Source organism: Macrobrachium nipponense, chromosome 3 (genome assembly GCF_015104395.2).
Source record: "Macrobrachium nipponense isolate FS-2020 chromosome 3, ASM1510439v2, whole genome shotgun sequence".
In the NCBI taxonomy this organism is placed as follows: Eukaryota; Metazoa; Arthropoda; class Malacostraca; order Decapoda; family Palaemonidae; genus Macrobrachium; species Macrobrachium nipponense.
In genome coordinates this window covers 90,659,261-90,681,219 of record NC_087202.1, presented here as the reverse complement: position 1 = coordinate 90,681,219, position 21,959 = coordinate 90,659,261, and the positions used below count along the sequence as shown (strand labels likewise).

The window sequence follows — 21,959 nt, the reverse complement described above, 5'->3', positions numbered from 1 at the left end:
TTTCAGCTTACGAGTCTCAAGAATGGAAACCCCTAAGTAACCCGAGGACTGCCTGTACATACATACACATACAGTAATACCTTGAGATACAAGTATATTTCATTGCTGGACTGAGCTCCTAAGTCAATTTGCTCTTATCTAAATTAAATTTTTCCCATATAAAATAACTGACAAAAATTTAATCTGTTTCAGCCCTCTAAAATTGCCCAATTAAAAGATAATAACAATGGAAAAAATTGCGTTATGCACCAGATGTTTGAAAAAAAAAAAAATTCCGGTTTGCAAACCGTGCTTCAAGCCATGAACACACAAACATCCTCAGAAAGGGTTAATTGGAAGTACCAAATGCTTTTTAAAATTCTTTTTACTGTTATAGGTAGTCGTCTACTTACGACCTATGCAACTTATGACAGACCGACTTTACGACAGCTACGACAATATAATAATATATAATAATATCTAATTTTATATTTGGCTAAAATCGTCGAGCGCGCGTACGATAGTTTTTCCCGCTACCGGCAGCGCACTCGTCTCCGAGAGATGCTCAGCTTTCGGCAGTGTTTGTGTGTGTTTGAGTCCTTGTGGTTACTGGTTAGCCTATATTGTACATTGTTTCTTTGCTCCAAACCCCAATCCAAGATGTCTTCAAAAAGAAATTCTTGCTCAATTTCCAAGCCTGCTAAGAAAGCAAGAAAAGCTATTGATCTAGACATGAAAATGAAAGTGATAAAGCAGTCTGAAGGGGAGGAAGAAAGTGAGTGTAATAGCCTGTGATCTTATCCTACTGCATTCTACTGTGTCAACAATTTTGAAGGATAAGGAACGTATTCGTGAAGCAGTAAAGGGTTCAGCACCTATGAGATCAACTGTGATAACAAAACAACGAAGTGGACCCATACACAAAATGAAAAAACTATTAAATGTGTGGATTGAAAGCCAACTCCAAAAACGTGTCCCATTAAGCCTTCACATACTGCAAACGAAAGCTTTAAGTATTTTTAAGACGTTGAAGGAGCTTGCTGGAACAGATTATACTCAAGAATTTTCTGCAAGTAAAGGATGGTTCAAACGATTTAAGAAAAGATTTCAATTGCATAATGTCCAAATCACTGGGGAAGCAGCGAGTGCAGATGAAGGTGCGAAAAAGTTCATTGAAAGTTTGGATGAAGTCATTGTAGAAGAAGCCTATTTACCAGAACAAGTTTTTAATGTTGATGAGACTAGATTACTCTGGAAACGAATGCCGGAACGCTCCTACATTTACCAAGAGGAAAAATCCATGCCTGGATTTAAGGCATCTAAAGATAGGCTGACTTTGTTGCTTGGTGGTAACATCGCCGGGTTTAAGCTGAAGCCCTTTTTTATTTATCATTCCAAAAACCCGCGAGCTTTTAAAAATGTGAATAGGCATACGCTACCAGTCTACTATCATTCCAACAAAATGGCATGGATGACTCGAGCACTTTTCGAATACTGGTTCATAAACTGCTTTATTCCCCAGGTTCGTGAATATTGTTTCGAAAACACAATTCCATTCAAGGTGTTATTACTTTTGGACAACGCACCCGGCCATCCACCTCATCTAACCGATCTCCATCCCAACGTGAAAGTGACATTTTTACCACCCAATACAACTCCCCTCATCCAACCTATGGACCAAGGAGCTATTGCTACCTTTAAGGCAAATTATCTAAAAACCACCTTTTCCCAAGCTATATCTGCTACAGATGATGATCCGACTTATCTTTACAATGATTTTTGGAAAAAAAATACGATATTCTTAAAGGCATCAAGAAAAACATCTCTGCAGCATGGGGAAGCAGTGACAAAGAAATGCATGAATGGTATTTGGAAGAATTGCGCTAAACGCTATGTGAATACTTTTGATGTGTTTGATAATGAGAATGAACTAATAATGATTCGTGAAAAAATTGTGAAATTAGCCAAAGGTCTATCGTTAGAATGTGAAATGGAAGAAATCGATGAATTGCTTGACAAAGAGTCGGAAGAACAAACAACTGAAGATCTGATTGGAAGAGGAAAAAGTTGCAGAAGAAGAAAGGAGAGAAAGCAGCAGCAGAAAAGGCAGGTGAGGAGGAGGAGGAGCAACAAAGAAAGTTCACGACCAAAGGCTTAGCAGAAGGTTTATCACAGTTAAATAAACTTCTAGCTCATTTTGAAGGAATGGATCCAAATATTGAAAAATTTTCAAGAATTGAACGCATGGTTCTTGATGCTTTTCGCCCATGCCGGGAAATTTATGAAGAGAAGAAAAAACAGACCATTCAAACAAAACTAAGCATGTTTATGTTTAAACCAACATCTAGGTCTACCCGTCCCAACTACCAGTACTACCACGGATGACCCGGACTATCCCCAGCCATCCACCAGCAGACAATAATTTTTGTTTTTTTTCCCAAATTTCAAATGTTTCGTAATTTTTATTTTTTCTGTATGTTCACGTTTTTGCTGTACTGTAAATCAATTCTATCTATGCATTACTGTAGTTTGCCTGAAATTTATATAGAAAAATAATTTACTGTTAAATAAAACTGTGTATTACAGGTAATGACCTACTTATGACCTATGCGACATATGTCTGATCGACTTTACGACTATTATTTTCGACAGAACATGCATACGAACGTACAATACTTTTTCCTGCAGCGTCCGCGCATCTCTCGAGTCCCGCGCTCACTCAGTGTTGCCTGTAGCTCGGTACTGAATGCATCTCTCTCTCTGCTGTCTTCATTTTTCAATTGTATTTTTGAATGTTTTCTATTTTTTGCACCTGTATTTTGTATTTTTCAACATTAAACTAATTGTACTGTAGCATCCAGTGTTTAAATTAAACCTGACAAAAGTAACAACAGGAAACAGTATGATGCAGAGAGAAATGGGTTTGCTATGAACGTAACAATACATAAGACGCAACGTCGTGTATGAGACGTTACAAATGGTATAAAAATTCCAAGAAATCATAACTAGGAAATACTATAAGTACCATATATTTTGGCGTATAAGTACCGTATATTTCGGCGTATAAGTCGACCCTTTAGCCCCAAAAATTCATGTCAAAATTAGGGGGTCAACTTATCTAACGGTAAAAAAAAGTGAATCTTTATTATTTTGGCATATCAGTACAGGAATCCAGGCTTTACAGTTGGCTAATAAGAATGACAGCCTTGTTGAGGTAACTATGTATGTAAATACCAGTATTAAAAGCATTTCACACTGTAATACGACAATAATAATACATTAGAACATCCATTACCTTAAATAAAATGAAAAAAATCAAAGTAACTTGAAGAAACCCCATTTGCACAGCAAGTGTAAACATTGCGTAGCCATTTGTCGTACAGTAATTTAGAAGGATGCGTTCACTGACAGTTTTGTATTTACCGGGGTATTGTTCAAAAACATTTATGGTATGAAATCTTTATTTATCACTAAATAAAATAAAAATTTTTTATTTATAATAAATTATGTATTTAAAAATCCTTCAAAATACTGAGTCCTCGTCATTGAATTAAACATTCACAAACAAAATTATCATTCACGGTTTCATCAGGATCCCAGTTTGAATCTGGTGAATCATCTGCAGGTTTGTTTTCCCTCAAATGAGCCTGTTTATGCCATAGAAGAACCAATGGTCAAGGAATATTCCAACATCATAATAAAATACCGGCACGTCGTTTTAACAACCCAATCAAAACAATAACTTGAGTGGCAGTTTGTACATACATATATACGTAGGCTGTTATGCAGCGTTACTTAGCGCTTTGTTTGTTTACATTACACTCGAGTAACGTATCTTTCGTTTCGTCATTTCTAATCATATTTGCCGGTATATTCATCTTTTATATATTACGCAGATTTGTTAATATACCAAGTATATTACCTGTATTTCTTATGATAAGTAGAGCAACATATGTACCGTAATATCATTCAGGTTATTTTATATGATACGATTTACCCTGCTGCTTATTTTGAGCGTACGGCTGGCCTCACATTTTATAGGTCGACTAATATACCCGATATTAGTTAAAATCATAAAAATTTACTCAAAATTGGGGGGTCGACTTATCTTCTGGTCAACTTATACGCCGAAATACGTATATGGTAAATTAACTTAAAAAAAAAAGGATGAATTTTTATATGAACATGACAAACGAAGCATTATGAAACAGTATGATGCGTGGAGAAACAGTTTGGACAAACGTTTGGCGAATGTAACAGTACGTAGAGACGTTACAAATGGTATAAAAATTCCAAGAAATCATAACTAGGAAATACAATAAGTAAATTAACTAAAAAAAAGATTAATTTTTATATGAACGTGACAAACGAAGCATTATGAAACAGTATGATGTGTGGAGAAACAGTTTGGACAACCGTTTAGCGAATGTAACACCAAGGAGTAGTAAAGTCGTGTAGAGAGACGATACATATGGTATAAAAATATAAAAATAATAACAACTAGGAAATACAATGAAGTCTAAAGAAAACAAAGATAGGAAAATGAATTAACTAAAGAAAAGGTTGAACCTACAAACGTAGCAATATGAAACAGTGTGATGTGTGGAGAACGGGTACGTCTTGACAACTTTGATAAAACGTTAACAGCAAGGCGTAGTAATGACATGTGTACATACGTAGGTGTGAAATGTTACACATGCTACAAAAATGTAAAGAAATCATAACTAGGAAATATAATACACATTCTAATGAAAAAGACAGCAAAATAAATTAGCTAAAGAAGGGGTTGAATTTTTACATATATGAACTTGTGAAAGGGTATCGTAAAGTACTATCGTAATATATGACAATAACAATATGCACTAAGAATGGTAATACAATGGTTTTAATGATAATGAACGTTAAATAATAATGAATTATGACTTAAATATGATAATATAAGTAATAATCTAAGAAAATGTTGATAAAATATGACTTTCAGATGATGTCAATATCATTACACAATATATATATGTACGATAAACTCTACGGTAATTTAGCAGATATCGACTTGCGTCCAAATCGTGTTACAACTGGTTTCGCAGAACCAATTGCGGTCGTAAGTAGGTCACTACCTGTACTACGTACATAGACGTGTTGGCAACAGTACAAATGGTCGCTAGAGAAAACAGCAGAGATGTTTTGTTTTACGTTTTTAGATGTAAAATTTTGTTCGAAAATGGTATGATTCATATTTTTTTAATTCATTTTGTATTGCTATGTTTTGCAAATAAATCAAATGTAATAACAAATTATGTATTTAATTCAAACCTATAAATAAATAAAAGTATATAATACGTGTAGCTGATTGTCAATGCAAATGGCCGATAAGAAAATGTAAACAGACCAGACAGATGGTTTGAATGCCTACAATAAAAATGTTAAATACAGTAATAAAAGTAAGTATTAATCAAGGAGTTCAAGCATGATATATGTAGGCTAGTCAGTTGTCAATGAAAATGCAAACTAAAAAGTATGTAGTACACGTGCATGCATGTGTGTTTGAATGTGGTATAAAGGCTAAAAAGACAGCCCAAACATGATTCAATTTATTCAATATGCTGAAAGAAAGACAGTATACAGTGTATACTTTGGATATAATATATGATAGATATTATACGGTAGGTACAGAATACATGTACATAGGCTATGTGGTTCGTAGGTATAGAATACATGTACATAGGCTATGTGGTTCGTCGACTTATGACAAGATCAACTTACGACAGCTCTGCCAGAACCTAATGCCGTCGTAAGTAAATGACTACCTGTACTCACTCCATGTTTTTAATGTTAATTTATTTACTCTTTTACTGAAGAAATAGTATATTGAAAAAGGAATTTCATATTACTTGTTGTGTAAATGTATACAGACAGAACAGCAGTTTGCTTGCATTTCAACCATTGTACAATAGTAAAAAAATTACTGTAGTTATGTTACAAATGACGTTAAGTAGAATAAGACAGGTATATTTTCATATTCCTATATCCTTATTCACTAAGGAGAAAGGATCGATAAGGGCACATTAAGCTGCACATTGTAGCTGAAGCTGAAGAAAGAATGTTCATCTGCTAACGACTATTATCGTGCATTGGCAAAATGGATGAAACCTGCAAACTTTGGTATAGTAGGTACTATCAAACTCAACCGTGAACAAAATTTTGAGAGAAACTTATTATAATCATAACTATTTGGCATCAAAACACATTTCACTGTTCACTCCAATAAAAGATGAATATGTAAAGCTCAGTATTCTGATGAAAAAAAGTGAAAATATCGAACACAATCTGCTGATTTTTTAGAGCAATAAACATCACCTTAGTGGCATCTACTAACAATAAAGAGAAAAAAAAAACTAAATTTGGTCAACAGTAAGTATTCAAGTGACATTTTGAATTTAAAACCTTCATAAAACATAACTGTCCTATATCAATAGAGTATATCTAAAGATTCATTTACACTAACTAGAAGCAAGAAAATTGCTCTGATATGAGTTCAATGAAGAAATATAAAATTACTTTGCAATCGCCCTCAGCTGATTTCCAAACCAAAACATATTGCTGATTGTATTTTATAATACAATAGTAATATGAAAATACATACAATATTATTGGATGCAGTGAAGTAAAGCATAACTCTGTGCCAGAAAACCATAAAAATAGAAGAAAATAAAGTGTTTCTGAGGTTTGAATGAATTATTTGTTTTCACATTGTTTTAAATGGTTAAAGCTGACTTTGGTTGCGAATTTTTTGAGTCACGTACAGTATCCTTGAACAAATTAAGTTTGTAAAATGAGGTACCACTCTGTGTGTGTATAAATATGAAGGGAAAATATTTGGAAGGAAATACATCGTCTTGAATCTGGGGCCGTGCTTAAATGCGTTGTTATGTAGGAGGGTGTTTAAACCTACACAGGTCGGCAAGTGCCCAGTGTGAAATGCGTGAAATGGCCACGATATAAGTGTGTCATGGTAATTGCTTCATAGCAAAGAATTACGAGGTAAAGGAAAGGAAAACGCATCTTCGAGAAGTTCTGCAGCAGGAAGGCATTTGCGCATGTTGTTGGGGGTGCCTGTTCTCATGATGGTTCTAGAATCGGCAGGAGTGTTGCGGAACTTGACAGGCGCTGGCGTGACGTGAGGAACGCCGTGATTTCTGATGCAATACTTCGTCGAGAAACTTCTAAATCATTCCCGTAATCTCGGGAGTCTGTGACATTCACCATAGGCCCCGCCCCCAAGTCACCGTATAAATACGACTGGCAAAGTAGGAAAAGGAGATCATCAGTAAGAGCCACAGATCAGATTATCAGTGAGAGCTCAGCAGCAGAGATCAGAGATCATCCGAGAGAGATAAGAGAAGAAGGAACCTACGAAGGATCAGAGAGGAAAAGGCGGCCGAGAATTGGTTGAATTCTGGTCAAGTCGTCGTCAGGAGTGGACGACCGAGTTATTTCGACGTAGAGCAAGACTTCAGAGAAGAAGCATTCTGCGAGAGGTTTTGAGAAGTTCCTGCCCTTCAAGTGTCAAGAATAGACATTGTTTTCTGCAATACGGAGTCAAGAAGACGTCTGCAATAACGGTTCTCCTTTATGAAGCCATTGCTTTGAGTCGCAAAACTGGCCGGCAAGTACTTTCATTACCCCACCGTCTCCCCAGTTCACGCATTGTAAGATTTTGCCTTTTTTATGTAAATAGGAGATCCCATTCTGCATTTATCTTTGTTAGTAAGCTTGTAAATAAACCTTTATTGTGTTAGTGTTTCTTTCTATATTCGTATCCCCATTATAACGAACTTGCAGCAGACCTCTCACAGGCCGTAACAAAGAATGATAGCTTTGTGATAAAATAAATTTTTTTTTATATAATAAAACAAATTGTCTTAAATATGATATTGTTATGATACAATAAAGTTTGTTCATACTTACCTGGCAGATATATATATAGCTGTATTCTCCGAAGTCCGACAGAATTTCAAAACTCCCGGCACACGCAGTGGTCGGCCAGGTGGTAGTACCCATTCCCGCCGCTGTCAGATTTTTTCTAGTGCCACTGTCTCCTGAGGGGAGGTGGGTGGGCACTTTGATTATATATATCTGCCAGGTAAGTATGAACAAACTTTATTGTATCATAACAATATCATTTTGTTCATGAACCTTACCTGCCAGATATATATATAGCTGAATCCCACCTTTGGAAGAAGGGGGAGACAGACTCGGATTTTGGGAAACAATTGCATTTACACGATTGATATCTTGGTTCCTTACCTGTTAGTATAGCTGACTTCGTGAGTGCGTGACCACAAAACAACTAGATGCTACATTATAGACCTCCAATTTTTGGGTCATGCATTCCTAGAGGTGCCAGCAAGGACGTGACCTGTGTAGCTGGTGCGCTCTAATGAACTGTCACGGGGAGCGTGACCACAATGTGACAGATCATATAGGTGTTGATTAGACACCGAATGCTGTTAATGCTTCACTGGAGGTGCCAACAAGGACGTGACCTATGTAGCTGGTGCGCTCCAGATGATTTTGTCAACGGGTACGTGACCCACATTGTGGGACAAAAACATTTTACCCTACTGTGAGGGCGAAGCAAAAACACTACCACCTGACCTAGCCTATCTAGTTAAACTTCGTATAACCAAGGCTAATGGAGGGAAGTCCGCCTAAGGCGGCCGGCCGACACAAGACCACAATAACCTAAACACCTAAATAAGCATAATAAACCAAAAAATAAAAAGAAATAAAATTAAAAAGTTCAAACTAACATATTATTTCCTAAATGATAGGAAGAGTGCTACTCTGTCCCCAATATAGTGTCTGCTGCGACATATGGGCCCAAAGACTAACAGTTCTCGTATGTAGTCCTCACCTCCCGAAGGTAGTGAGAGTCAAACACTGAATTACTACACCAAATTGTGCATTCAGATATCAGTGAGTGCCATGTTCTTTTGGAAGGCTACCGACGTAGAATTAGCCCTCACTTCATGCGCATTTCACCTTCAACATTTTCATATCACTGTCTTGACAGGATGAATGCGCTTCCTTGATGGTGTCCCTCAAGAAAAAAAGCCAAAGCATTCTTTGACATTGGTAAATTTGGCTTCCTTACCGAACACCACAAGTTATCAGAAAGACCTCTACAATCCTTAGTCTTCTTTAGGTAGAATTTTAGAGCCCTGACAGGGCACAGAACTCTCTCTGGCTCGCGCCCAACGATTTCGGCCATCCCTTTAATTTCGAAGGTCCTAGCCAAGGGCTGGACGATTTTCATTTTTTGCCAGGAACGTTGGGCTCAAGGAACAGACCGCGTTTATAACCTTTAAAGCCCACGTATATTTGCTAATCGCTTGCACCTCGCTGACTCTCTTCGCCGTCGCCAGAGCAGTCAGGAAGATAGCTTTTCTAGTAACATCCTTCAGGGAAGCCGTATGCATAGGTTTGAATGGATTGGACATGAGGAACTTCAAAACTACATCCAAGTTCCAAGACGGCAACCTGGGTTGTTGAACCTTCGTTGTTTCAAAAGATCTCAAGAGATCGTGAAGGTCTCTGTTGTCCGCCAAGTCCAGGCCTCTGTGCCTAAAGACAACTGAAAGCACACTCCTATATCCCTTGATTGTAGAGACTGCAAGTTTTAGATCCCTTCTCAGATATAAAAAGGAAGTCAGCAATCTGGCTCACAGAGGTCGTGGTGGAGGAAATGCCGTTCTTCTTGCACCAACTCCTGAAGACTGCCCACTTCGATTGGTACACTGCATTGGATGAAGCTCTTCTTGCACTGGCGATAGCTTTCGCCACTGACCTAGAAAAGCCTCTCGCTCTGGCCAACTTTTGGATAGTCTGAATGCAGTCAGACTCAGAGCGGAGAGGTTTCTGTGGTACCTCTCGAAGTGGGGCTGTCTGAGTAGATCTGTCCTTACTGGAAGCGTCCTCGGGAAGTCTACTACAAAGGCCATGACCTCTGTGAACCAGTCTCTCGCCGGCCAGAACGGGGCGATCAAAGTCATTCTCGTCCCTTCCGACGCCGCAAACTTTCTCATGACTTCCCCTAGGATCTTGAAAGGGGGAAAGACGTACAGGTCCATCCCCGTCCAGTCCCAGAGAAGTGCGTCTATCGCCACTGCCGCTGGGTCGAGTACTGGGGAGCAGTACAGTGGAAGCCTCTTCGTTCTGGACGTTTGCAAAGATGTCCACTAGCGGACGTCCCCATAACCCCCACAAGCTCTTGGCATACCTCCTGATGCAGAGTCCACTCGGTTGGCAGAAGTTGACCTCGTCTGCTGAGGAGATCTGCCCGGACGTTCTCTACTCCTGCTACGAACCTTGTAAGGATTATGACGTCCAGTGCCCTTGCCCACAGCAAGATCTCCTTTGCCAGGGCAAAAAGGGATCGAGACTGTGTTCCTCCCTGTTTCTTCAAGTATGCCAGAGCTGTGGTGTTGTCTGAGTTGACTTGGATTATTCGATGAGACTTTTTCTTGGAAAAACTGGAGAGCTAAAAAGATGGCTGCCATTTCCTTTAGGTTTATGTGCCAGGACACCTGTTCCCCTCTCCAGGTGCCTGACACTTCTTCCCCCCCTAATGTTGCTCCCCACCCCGTGGTGGACGCGTCGGAGAACAACACTAGGTCGGGGCTTCTGAAGCTTGAGAGACACGCCCTCCCAACAACTTCACTGGATCTAGCCACCATTTTTAAGTAATGTTTTACCTCTCTTGAAATTTTTAAGCTCATATCCAGATTCTTGTTTTCTTTCCAATTTTCCTTGAGAAAAAATTGTAGCGGTCTGAGGTGCAGTCTCCCCAAGGAAACAAACTTCTCCAGCGAGGAAATGGTCCCCAGCAGGCTCATCCATTCCCTCACCGAGCACAAATCTTTCCTTAGGAAGGCTGACACTTTGTATAAACATTGCTGCTGACGTCCCTGGGACGGAAAAGCTCGAAAAGCCACTGAATCCATCTGAATCCCCAGATACAGGATGGATTGGGTTGGAATCAGATGTGACTTTTCGAAATTCACCAGTAGTCCCAGGGACTTCACCAACGATAAAGTTGTTTGAAGATCCTTCAGACACCGCGTTTGAATGGAGGCACAAATGAGCCAGTCGTCCAGGTACATAGAGACTCTGATATTTGCAAGATGAAGCCACCTCGCCACGTTCTTCATAGGGGCCGTGCTCAATCCGAAGCAAAGCGCCCTGAATCAATAAAACATCCCTTTTAGGACAAACCGAAGATACTTCATCGACTGTGGATGGATGGGGACGTGGAAATACGCGTCTTGAAGGTCTATTGAAACCATCCAATCGTTTGGTCTTAAGGTCCCAAGAACTGACTGAGGTGTCTCCATCTTGAATTTCTGCTTCTGTACGAACCGATTCAGACTGCTCACATCTAAGACTGGTCGCCAACCTCCTGACTGTTTCGGCACCAGGAATATCCTGTTGTAGAAGCCTGGGGATTCCAGGTCTACGACCTGTTCCACCGCTCTCTTTTCTAACATCTGCTCGAGCAGATCGAAAAGGATTTGTTGCTTCTCCTGATGGTAAATAGGGGATAAATCCTTGGGTGTCGTGCAGCACAGTGGGGGAGGTTTCAAGAAAGGTATCTTGTACCCCCGCTTGATGACGACCCCCGCTTGATGACGTTGAGCGACCAGCTGTCCGCCTTCCTTTCTATCCAAGCTTTTGAAAATAGTCGAAGCCTGGCTCCTACTGGTGGCTGAGGGATATCTGGTTCATTTCTTTCCTCTGATCTTAGCTACACTCTGCCTCTGGAACGTGTACTTCCTCGAGAAGATGTTCTCGAGGAAACTCCACCTCGAAAGGGCTTCTGCTTCTTGAAAGGTTGCGTCCGTGCAGACGTAGAAGAAACAACCGTACGTTTTGCCGACTGAGCTAGGAGGTCTTGGGTAGCCTTCTCTTGTAGACTGACAGCCAGATCTTTGACCATAGCCTGGGGAAAGAGATGGCTCGAAAGAGGCGCATACAACAATTCTGCCTTTTGAGAGATAGAGACCGCCTTTGCAGTAAAACCACAATAGGCCGCTCTCTTCTTCAAAATCGAAGTGCAGAAGTGCGAGGCCAACTCCTCCGAACCATCCCTGACGGCCTTGTCCATGCATGCAAGCACGCTGGACAGCTCCTCGAGGCTAAGCGAATCAGGACTACGCGACCGGTTATCCAAGCCCACCCCTAAACACCAATCCAAAAAGTTGAAAACTTCTATCGTACGGAAGAGTCCTTCATATGATGGTCCATCTCAGAAAGGGTCCAGGGCACTTTCGTCGTCGACAAAAGGGATCTCTTCGGTGCATCTACCAAGGTAGCGAAGTCACCTTGGGACGCAGAGGGGGAGGGGGCTCTAAAAACCTATCTCCTCCCCTGTCTCATACCAAAGACCTGCCTTGCCTGTCAGTCTTGAAGGGGGTAGGGCGAAAGCGTTCTTGTTTCGGGCTTTTCTTGACTCCATCCAATTCTGCATTTTCTTAAAAGCCCTTTTTGTTGATAATGAAGTAGCCATCTTCACCAATCCTGGAGTCTTGATAGCCTTAGACGATAGCAATTGTGAAGGAGGCGACTGCGGGGCTTCAGGTTTAAAACTTAACTTCAAAAGGAGGTTTGAAGCAATTGAACCAAACCTTGGTAATCTGAAGATACTGTTGATGATTGTTCTTCAGTTAATTCCTCCGACAAGTTTCCTTCTTGAGATTCATTACTATCCTCCGAATCTCGGCGAATGTCTGAAGAAACATTACGTTGTGCGTCCAGCTGCGCACCATGCTTGGCGTCAAGCCTAGCGTCCTGCCAAGTGTCACGCTTGGCATCCAGCCGAGCGCCCCCGCCCGGCGTCGAGCCGAGCGCCCAAGCCCGAGCGTCAGGCCTGGCGTCGAGTCTCGCTGCCGCCTTAACGTCGTGCTCTGCAGACCTTCGTGCACGAAATCTCGAAGGTGCGAGGTAACAGAGAAAGAGCAAGGCGATGAGAAGGAAAGGAGACTGCCTGGATCTCTTGACTGGCAGCTTATCATCCTTCCTCCTGTGACGTGAATTATCCTCTTTCTCTGCAACTAATAAGGCAATTTGATGTTGCAAATTCTCAATCTTCTTCGATTTAGGACTGATCCTGTGAGAAGACGAGGGGAAGCCCCCCTCCTCCTCACATGGACCGCCACAGGTATATCCTTAGCGCAACCAGGGCGCTCAAAAGCATTGTCGTCAAAAGACATCCTCTCCGGCGACGATCGCAACACAGAAGAAGAGAAGGACGTGAAGCATCCTTCTCCCTACGACCAAATGGTCCGACCGCCTGTGCGACATCTTGCACCTTTGCTCCTCTTTTGCGGTGGAGAGTCCTCGAATTGTTCTGGAGACGACCGCAAAACAGAAGGGGCTAACGGATGTGCAGCGTCCTCCTCTGAGGAATCAAAGGCGGCGGCCGCCTGTGCGGCATCTAGCGTCTTTGTCCTCTTCAAAGGGCGCAATCGCTTCCGAAAGCTCCAACCGCTGCGCGGGGAGGACGATTCTGATGACGAAAAACAATCTTTCAAGATCCGTTAACGAACTTTGGAAGCCTGGGAAGCGGCCCCAGGTCTTGCCGAAGGAAACGTCAGATCGGTTGTCCGACCCCCTTCCGCAACACTCGGCGGAGCAATTATCACTACACACCACTGCACTATTAACACCTTCTAATGCTTGCACTTTTAATTCCAGGCTACGCAAAGATTCAAGAATCATCGATAGGGTATTACCCTCCATAGACACTAATGTAGGGCCCGAAGGCAACACAGGTTTAGGAGGGATAAATTCCACTGGATGTGTAACTGGCGTTACACTCCTCCTTACCCTATCTCTTTCTATTTTACACACACATGATTCATACGCCTTCCACGCAGAATCAGACATACTCTCACATTCATTGCAGCGATCATCAAACATACAAACATGTTTCCGACAATTCGCGCACACTGTATGAGGGTCTACCGAAGATTTCGGTAGCCTCACCTTGCATTCTTCCACACAACATACTCTGGCACTAGTCGAACTAGATCCAGACATCTTAAGTTTTAGGAAAAACAAGCCAAATTCAAAAACCAATCCACAATTAGCGTATGCCTAGCCACCGATCCAAATCAAAAACCAAAAAATCAATCGGGATACTCAAGTGACCAAAAGAGTTCCAAAATCCAATGACGGAGGTGCAGAAAACACTTGTTGGCTGCACCGGCGACAGAAAATATCTGACAGAAAATGGGAATGGTTCCTGACGCCCGCCTCCCAGCGGCAGGAATGGGTACTACCACCTGGCCGACCACTGCGTCTGCCGGGAGTTTTGAAATTCTGTCGGACTTCGAGAATACAGCTATATATATATCTGGCAGGTAAGGTTCATGAACAAATTGTATTTTATAAAAACCATACTTGCTTTAATAAAGAACACACACAGTTTGTTTTAGTTCATTACAACGTCTGCAAACTTCACCTTACCAGATGGACACACACCTGAAACCAACAGTTAATAAAATCAGGATTATTGTCTACATGACAGATGATGATTAAAAACAGACACTGTCTTACCTCATCTGCTACTGTAAACTCCAGTGATTTAATAATAGGGTCTATGTTGAAATCAACTTCTTTCCTCACATTACAAATGTTCTGTAACCTTTCACGGGGAGGTTTTGCTGTCGATTTTATCAATACTGCTAATTCAGCGTCAGTAAGTTTTCTTTTGTCTTTCTGTCCTTTGTGGATTCTGCAGAACTGAAAAGTAAAAAAAACAAGGGTTTACTACCTGAAAATATCATCTTGGAATGTCACTTCCTGCATCGATTCTTTAAATCAACAAAGAACAATTATATATATATATATATATATATATATATATATATATACTATATATATATATATATATATATATATATATAATTCATATTCTTTATAAAAATGAAAAAAATGATGAGACAAATCATTGATGTTTCTATACAGGCAGTCCCCGGGTTACGACGGGGGTTCCGTTCTTGAGACGCGTCGTAAGCCGAAAAATCCTCAAAATCCTAAGAAAACCTTATTTTTATTGCTTTGGGTGCATTGAAAACTATGTAAACTGCATTCTTATGGGATTTTTCATCAAAAAAAACCTTCAAATATTGATTATTTTACATTTTTGGAGTCATATTTCATCTGCCAGATGAGCGTGTGGGCGTCGTAACCCTGGAAAATAATGTCTGATGAATATAATTGAAAAGCGTCGTAACCTCGGAACGTTAATAAGCCGAGACCGTTGTAACCCGGGACTGCCTGTATATGATATGTATATATGCATGTGTGTGTGTGTGTGTATGTATGTATATATTATAATAAGTATTAATTATATTATATATATATATATATATATATATATATTATAGATCTATATATAATAATATACTAATATAATATCTATATGTTTAGTTGGTGGTAATACAGGGGGTCCTCGAGTTACGAACGTTGATTCCGTTCTTAAGATGCGTCGTAACACGATTTTCAGCGTAAACCGAACATTAAAAAAATACCCCATGATTTAATGTAAATACCTATCAATAACAACGAGAGAACAATTCCTTACCTTTATTAATTTGATTGGCTTGCACACTGGAGAGGAAGCTGCAGTGCTGGAGAGACTGGGGAAGGTTCGTGGAAGAGAAAAAGAACCTCCAGAAGAAATGCTGGAGATGCTGGAGGCCATGGTGATTCTTGAGGTGAGGCCAGAACATTACTAACTGGAGATGCCGATGGCAGGTGATCTTCTTGAGGGTGAGGTCAGAACAAATACTACTGGAGATGCTGGGGCAAGGTGGACGTCTTTGTAGTGAGGCAGAAACCTACAGAAGGTGCTGGGAGATGCTGGGGCAGGTGAGTCTGGGTTAGCAGAACATTCAGAAGGTGCTGGAGATTGTGGGGCAGGCGAGTCTGGATTAGCAGAGGCAGCTGAGGTAGAGGGTACAGGATCTCTTGCAGGCCTCTCTACCTTCTTAAAATACTGCTCCAGGTTAGTCTGAACAGAGAGCGACCTCTTTTTATCCAAGATCTCTTGTAACACTGCATCAAATCCATGACGCCTCTGGAAACCCTAGTGAACCTGTCCAAGTTGGGATCCTGAGCCTCAAAAGTTGACAACGCTTGCTGCAACTCTGCAAAACCTCTTGTCAAGCCTGCCTTGTGAAAGCCTTAGGCTCTGGGGTGGGTGCTTCTTCTTCTTCCTCTATCATCTGCTTCTCCAGTTGTATCAGGTCCTCAGCAGATACTCCTCGCCATGAGACTCCAGCAGCTCTGTAACATCATCTCCATCTCCAAATTGATTTCCTTACTCAGGGCAACAACGTTCTCGACAACTTGCTGATGTGTCCTCAAAACCCTGGAATCATTCACAAATTGAGGACAAATTTTCTTCCAGACACCATTCATGTTTGTTTGCTTGACCTCCTCCCAGGAATTAGCAATGTCTTTACAGCATCAAGGATGTTGTAGGATTTCCAAAAGTCCTTCAGAGTCAAGTCCTTCTTGGTTTCAGTTGCTGTAAAGCCATAGCAATTGTCCTTCGTAGGTAGTAAGGCCTTGAACGAAGCAATCACTCCATTGGTCCATAGGCTGTAAAAGGGCCGTGGTATTAGGTGGAAGGTGAACCACCCTTGACATTAGGGTTGAAGTCTCCCAGCTGGGCAGGGTGTCCAGGGGCATTGTCCAGCACTAGCAACACCTTAAAAGGGGATACCCTTGGAGGCGCAATACCGCTCCACACTTGGAACAAAATGGTTTACGAACCAGTCCTCAAACACTGCAAGTGTCACCCATGCCTTCTTGTTGGACTTCCAAATTACTGGTAGTTGACCCTTCCAAATGCCCTTGAGTGCCCTTGGATTTTTCAGCCTGATACACCAACAAGGGCCTTCAGTTTTGAAGTCGCCATCAGCATTATACCCCCAAGAAGTAAAAGTTTAGGCCTCTCCTTGCTGGCTTTATGACCGGGTGCTGACTTCTCCTTCGTCGATGTAAGTGCGGTTAGGCATACGCTTTCCAAAACAAAACCCGTCTCGTCTACGTTAAACACTTGCTGAGCGGAATAACCCCCCTCCTTAATTATCTCAGACAACGCTTAGGAAATTCACTCGCTGCTTTCTCATCCCCACTAGCAGCTTTACCCTTGCACTTTAAGGTTAAGGTAATTGGCCCGAGCCGTTAAATTGCATAAACCAACCCCTACTAGCCACAACTCTTCACTTTCACTTCCCTCCTCTTTTCTTTTTTCAACGCTTCAAACAATCTTTTCGCCTTCTCCTGAATCACCATAAGGCTGACTGGGATACGCCGTTGATTTTGGTCTTCCAACCAAAGCACCGATAACGTTTCCATTTCAAATTATTAGACCACTACGCTGCTTAGTTATCACTGTCGCTTTCATAGGAGCAGATCCTTTCACATGTTCAACGATGCGCTCTTTATCTTTGATAATGGTAGCAACGGTCGAACGGCTAAGGCCAAGCGAGCGGCCAATGTTTGTTGGCGTTTCTCCCTTCTCGATCGCTTTATAATGTCCACTTTAATTTCCATGGTGATGCATTTCTTTTCTTCGATGCACTACCATCAGAAGAGTCCGCCTTGCGCTTGGGAGCCATAACAAAGAGCAAAAGTTTACAAAACGATACAACACGAGGGAGAGAGAGGCAGTGTAAAAACCAAAATGGCGTATGGGCGCGGAATGAGCGTAGCGAAGCGACGCTGTCCTCTCCCACACAAAGCGTATCTTCTGCCGTGCGCCCGGAACTAGTTCGCGTTTTGTTTACGTCGCTTACGACGCTAAACCGCGTAAGACGGAACGACGCAAAATATTATTTTTTTTATAGTTTTATGGGGGCGCGTTCGTAACCACGAAACATCGTAAGTCGAGACCGGCGTAACCCGAGGACTTACTGTATATATATATATATATATATATATATATATATATATATATATATATACATATATATATATATATATATATATATATATATATATATATATATATATATAGATATATACACACACATATATATATGATATATATATATATATATATATATATATAATATATTATAATATATATAAAATAATATATATATATATATATATATTACATATCACATACATATCATATACCTTTATTATATATGTATATATATGTATGTATATATATATATATATATGTATATATTATATAATATATATATATATATATATATACATATACATATACATAATATATATATATAATTGTATGGTATGTGTATATATATATATATATATATTATATATATATATAATATATATATATATATATTATATTTATATATCTATATATATATATTTATATCTATGGATATATATATATAGATATATACACCAACAGAATATATATAATATTGATATGATATATATAATATATAATAGATATATATATTAATATACTTATATATGTATTATAATAATATAATATTACATATATATAAATAATAATATGTATATATATGTAGGTATTAGATATATGTATATCGTATAATATATAATTAGGGAATTTTTTATTCTAAAATTAATATTAATATATAATTATAATATATTTAATATATAATAATTTATATATTTCCTAATATGTATAATATCTATTTAAAATTGCCATAAATTCAAAAATTAATCACTTATTAACCTGTTTTAATTTCTAAAAGCCTAAAATCCCCCACACCAAAATTTACCACATTGGCAACCCTGTTACCTCCTATTCTGTCCGCCAGTTGGCAACACTGTCGTTGACACATACGAAAAACCTTCCCTCAAATCAGTTGTGATAGGCAGATCGTGGGGTAGGAGGGTGGGTGGGACTAGATAAATTATACAGGTAAGTATTATTAATATTAATTTTAGAATAAAAAATTCATATTAATAAACATTACCTTAATATAATTTATCTAGCCCGATTAACCACATTGAAAAGGAGGAGGGAATCTGAATACAATTTCCCTTCGGACAGAATAGGAGAAAAACAAACAAAGAAATATATAATCATAGGCAGTCAAAACTCAACCCAAGGTCAAAGATACTAACAACTCAAAGTCTCCTACCATAATGCCACCAACTGCGGTAAGCAAAGGACAAGGAGTAAGTTTGGCATAGTCAGTCCGTCTGTACTAAAGTCAGGTGCCCGACCAGGTGACCAGTCAGACGAATTGCGGACAGCAAGGCTGCACCCTGAAGACTATCAAGCACTATCTTTCCCTAAAGGATGAGTGTCTGACTGTCTGGGTGATTCAAAGCTAAGCAAAACCTTGGGGGTGTATCAACGCAACCCGAAGTCGCCAGCAACGAATCGGCTCATGAGCAACTCCTAACTCGAGCTTTCTGGTGCCAAGAGAAAGGAGCGCGGAAGCAAAAGGCGATTCAGTCCCGAAGGACGAATGCCTGACAGTCCAACCTGGTCTCGTGTACACGATCATCGGGGGTGTTATCAACGTAACCGACTTCGTCAACAAGAAACTCAGGGCTACTAAATGTCGCCTGATCTCACCGAGTGTCTGACTCCGAGAAGACAGGTTGAGACAAAAAGTAAGATGGTGAGCGAGTCACCAGCATGACAGCAGACGATCCATCGACTAATCCCTGTCCAGGACAGTGGAAGAAGCAGGAGTCGTCAGGACAAGCGAACCAGTGGCTAGTCCTAGGTCACTAGGTCAGCAATCGAATCTGGGAGAAGCGTAGTCGCCAGTGCCGACAACCCAGTGGCTGGAACCATTTCACACTGAAAATGGAAGCAGCATGAGTTGCCAAGCAGTCAGTCCTTGTCATCAAAAACACCTAAATACCAAACTGCCTAATTCCCATTATAACTACGTCAAAACTGCCATGGGTTATAATACAAAAACAAAAAATATATACAACAAAACAAAAATTAATGAATAATATCAGGTAGCAACCAAACGTAAAACAGGAAAACTACCTAATTCTCCTGTCTGACGACCTGTCCTGCCCATCACCAACGGGCCCAAAGAACGAAGGTCGCCTAGAACTAGAGAAATATCCCTCAAGTAAAAGAGGCAAAAAACAGAATTAGAACGCCAAGTCGCCGCCTCAAGCACCTGGCGACTGAGACGTTCTTCATAAAAGCTACTGATGTAGCAACTGCTCTAATACTGTGTGCTCTCGGCGTCTGGTCTTCCCCAGCAGCCGAACCACCAGTTTTTAACGATCAGATCTCTGAGAAAAAAGGATACACCATTCTTTGAAATAGGTCTCTTGACATTTCGGGGTGAAACAAACAGATGACGGGGACGACCCTGAATGTCCTTCGTGCGGCGTAAATAACATGAGAGCGCCCTAACAGGGCAAAGAACTAATTCCTCATTTAAATTACCAACAAAGTCGACCAGCGACTTCAGTAACGAAAGACCTGGAATGGTGGATTATCAGACGATTCAGTCTTTGCGACAAATTCAGGAAGGTATGACAAAATCATGTCTTGTCCAGATCTGGCAACCAGAAAAGAGAGTGCTTGCAGTTCACCCACCCTCTGGCTGTAGCCAGTGAGACAAGGAAGAGTGTCTTAGAAGAGAGGTCCCTAAATTTGGCAGAATTCAGAGGCTCAAACGGAGGGAACCTTAAGGCTTGAAGGACTTTGTTAACGTCCCATGTCGGAGGCAAACACTGCGGCCTGGGTCGAGATAGGGAAAAAGATCGAAGTAAATCTCTAATGACATAAGATGAAGAGATCTCAGGTAGCCTTGCCTTAAAAAACATAGGAAAGCATAGACCTATAACCCTTAATGCACGAAGGTGACAGGGCCCTGTCATGATGTAAATGACTAAAAACTCCGCTACTTTCGGTAAGGAAGTCTAGAAATTGAATGTCCTTGAGACTTACACCAACGTCTGTAAACCGACCATTTAGCCTGATAATTTACTCTGGTTGATTGCTGCCTGGCAAGAGCCAACTGTCGCGCCACTCTGGAGGAGAACCCTTCGTGCTTGGAGAACCTCCTGACAGTCTCCAGGCATGAAGATGAAGCATGTGGAGCCTCTGATGGAACCGATGATGAAAATGGGGTTGTTGAGAAGATCTGGTCTCTCTGGCAGGCGAATGGGGGGTTCCACCAGTGCTTCCAGAAGGTCGGGAAACCACTCCTTCTGGTGGCCAGAAGGGGGCAATCAAGGTGAGATCCAGACGCTTGTTGCCCTCACTTTGTTGAGGACTGACCTCACCAGAGAGAAACGAGGAAAAGCATAGGCTTGAAGTCCCTCCCAGTCCTGCAAAAGAGAGTCTGTCCCGGCACTCTGAGGAGTCTGGTAAGGGGCGAAGAATATCTGGCACCGAAAATTCAGTGGGGTGGCAAACAGATCGACTGTGACAGGCCATTTCTTCCTGAGGCTGTCGAAGACTTCCTGGCAAGTGTCCACTCCGACCCTTGAACTTCGTTCGGTCCCCTCGACAAGGCGTCTGCTAAGACGTTGTGATGGCCCAGGATAAACTGAGGGACCAACGTAATCCCCCTGTCTTCTGCCCAACACAGGATTGATCGGGCTTCTTGAGTGAGAAGATCCGACTGTGTGCCGCCTTGGTTTCTCAGTACGAGACTGCTGTGGTGTTTGTCGACAAAGATCGCGACAACCGACTCCAACAGTTGTTCCTGAAATGAAAGAAGGCCTAGGTACACTGCCCTCAGTTCCCTCCATTTATTGACTGCTCCTCTCCTCCTCTAACCAAAGGCCCGAAGCGGCTTCGGAGCCCAGGTGTGCGCCCCAACCTTGATCCGAGGCGTCCTGACCAAAACATTAGGTCGGAGGAACCGAAAGAAGAGATGTCCCTGACTTGAGGCGGTGAACTTGCATCCACCAACAGAGATCCTTCTGACATTGTGGAGAAGAGGTCGACTATCGTG

The 21,959-nt window shown here is 41.1% G+C and overlaps 1 protein-coding gene across 1 annotated transcript in view; it reads right to left on the bottom strand.

The window, feature by feature from the left end:
- Window positions 1–21,959, bottom strand: part of LOC135221883 (protein argonaute-2-like) — a 285,753-nt gene that overhangs the window by 119,721 nt on the left and 144,073 nt on the right. The window contains exon 8 of the mRNA XM_064259840.1: window positions 14,596–14,781. Within this exon, the coding sequence (XP_064115910.1) occupies window positions 14,596–14,781 (186 nt within the window). The remainder of the gene's footprint in view (window positions 1–14,595; window positions 14,782–21,959) is intronic.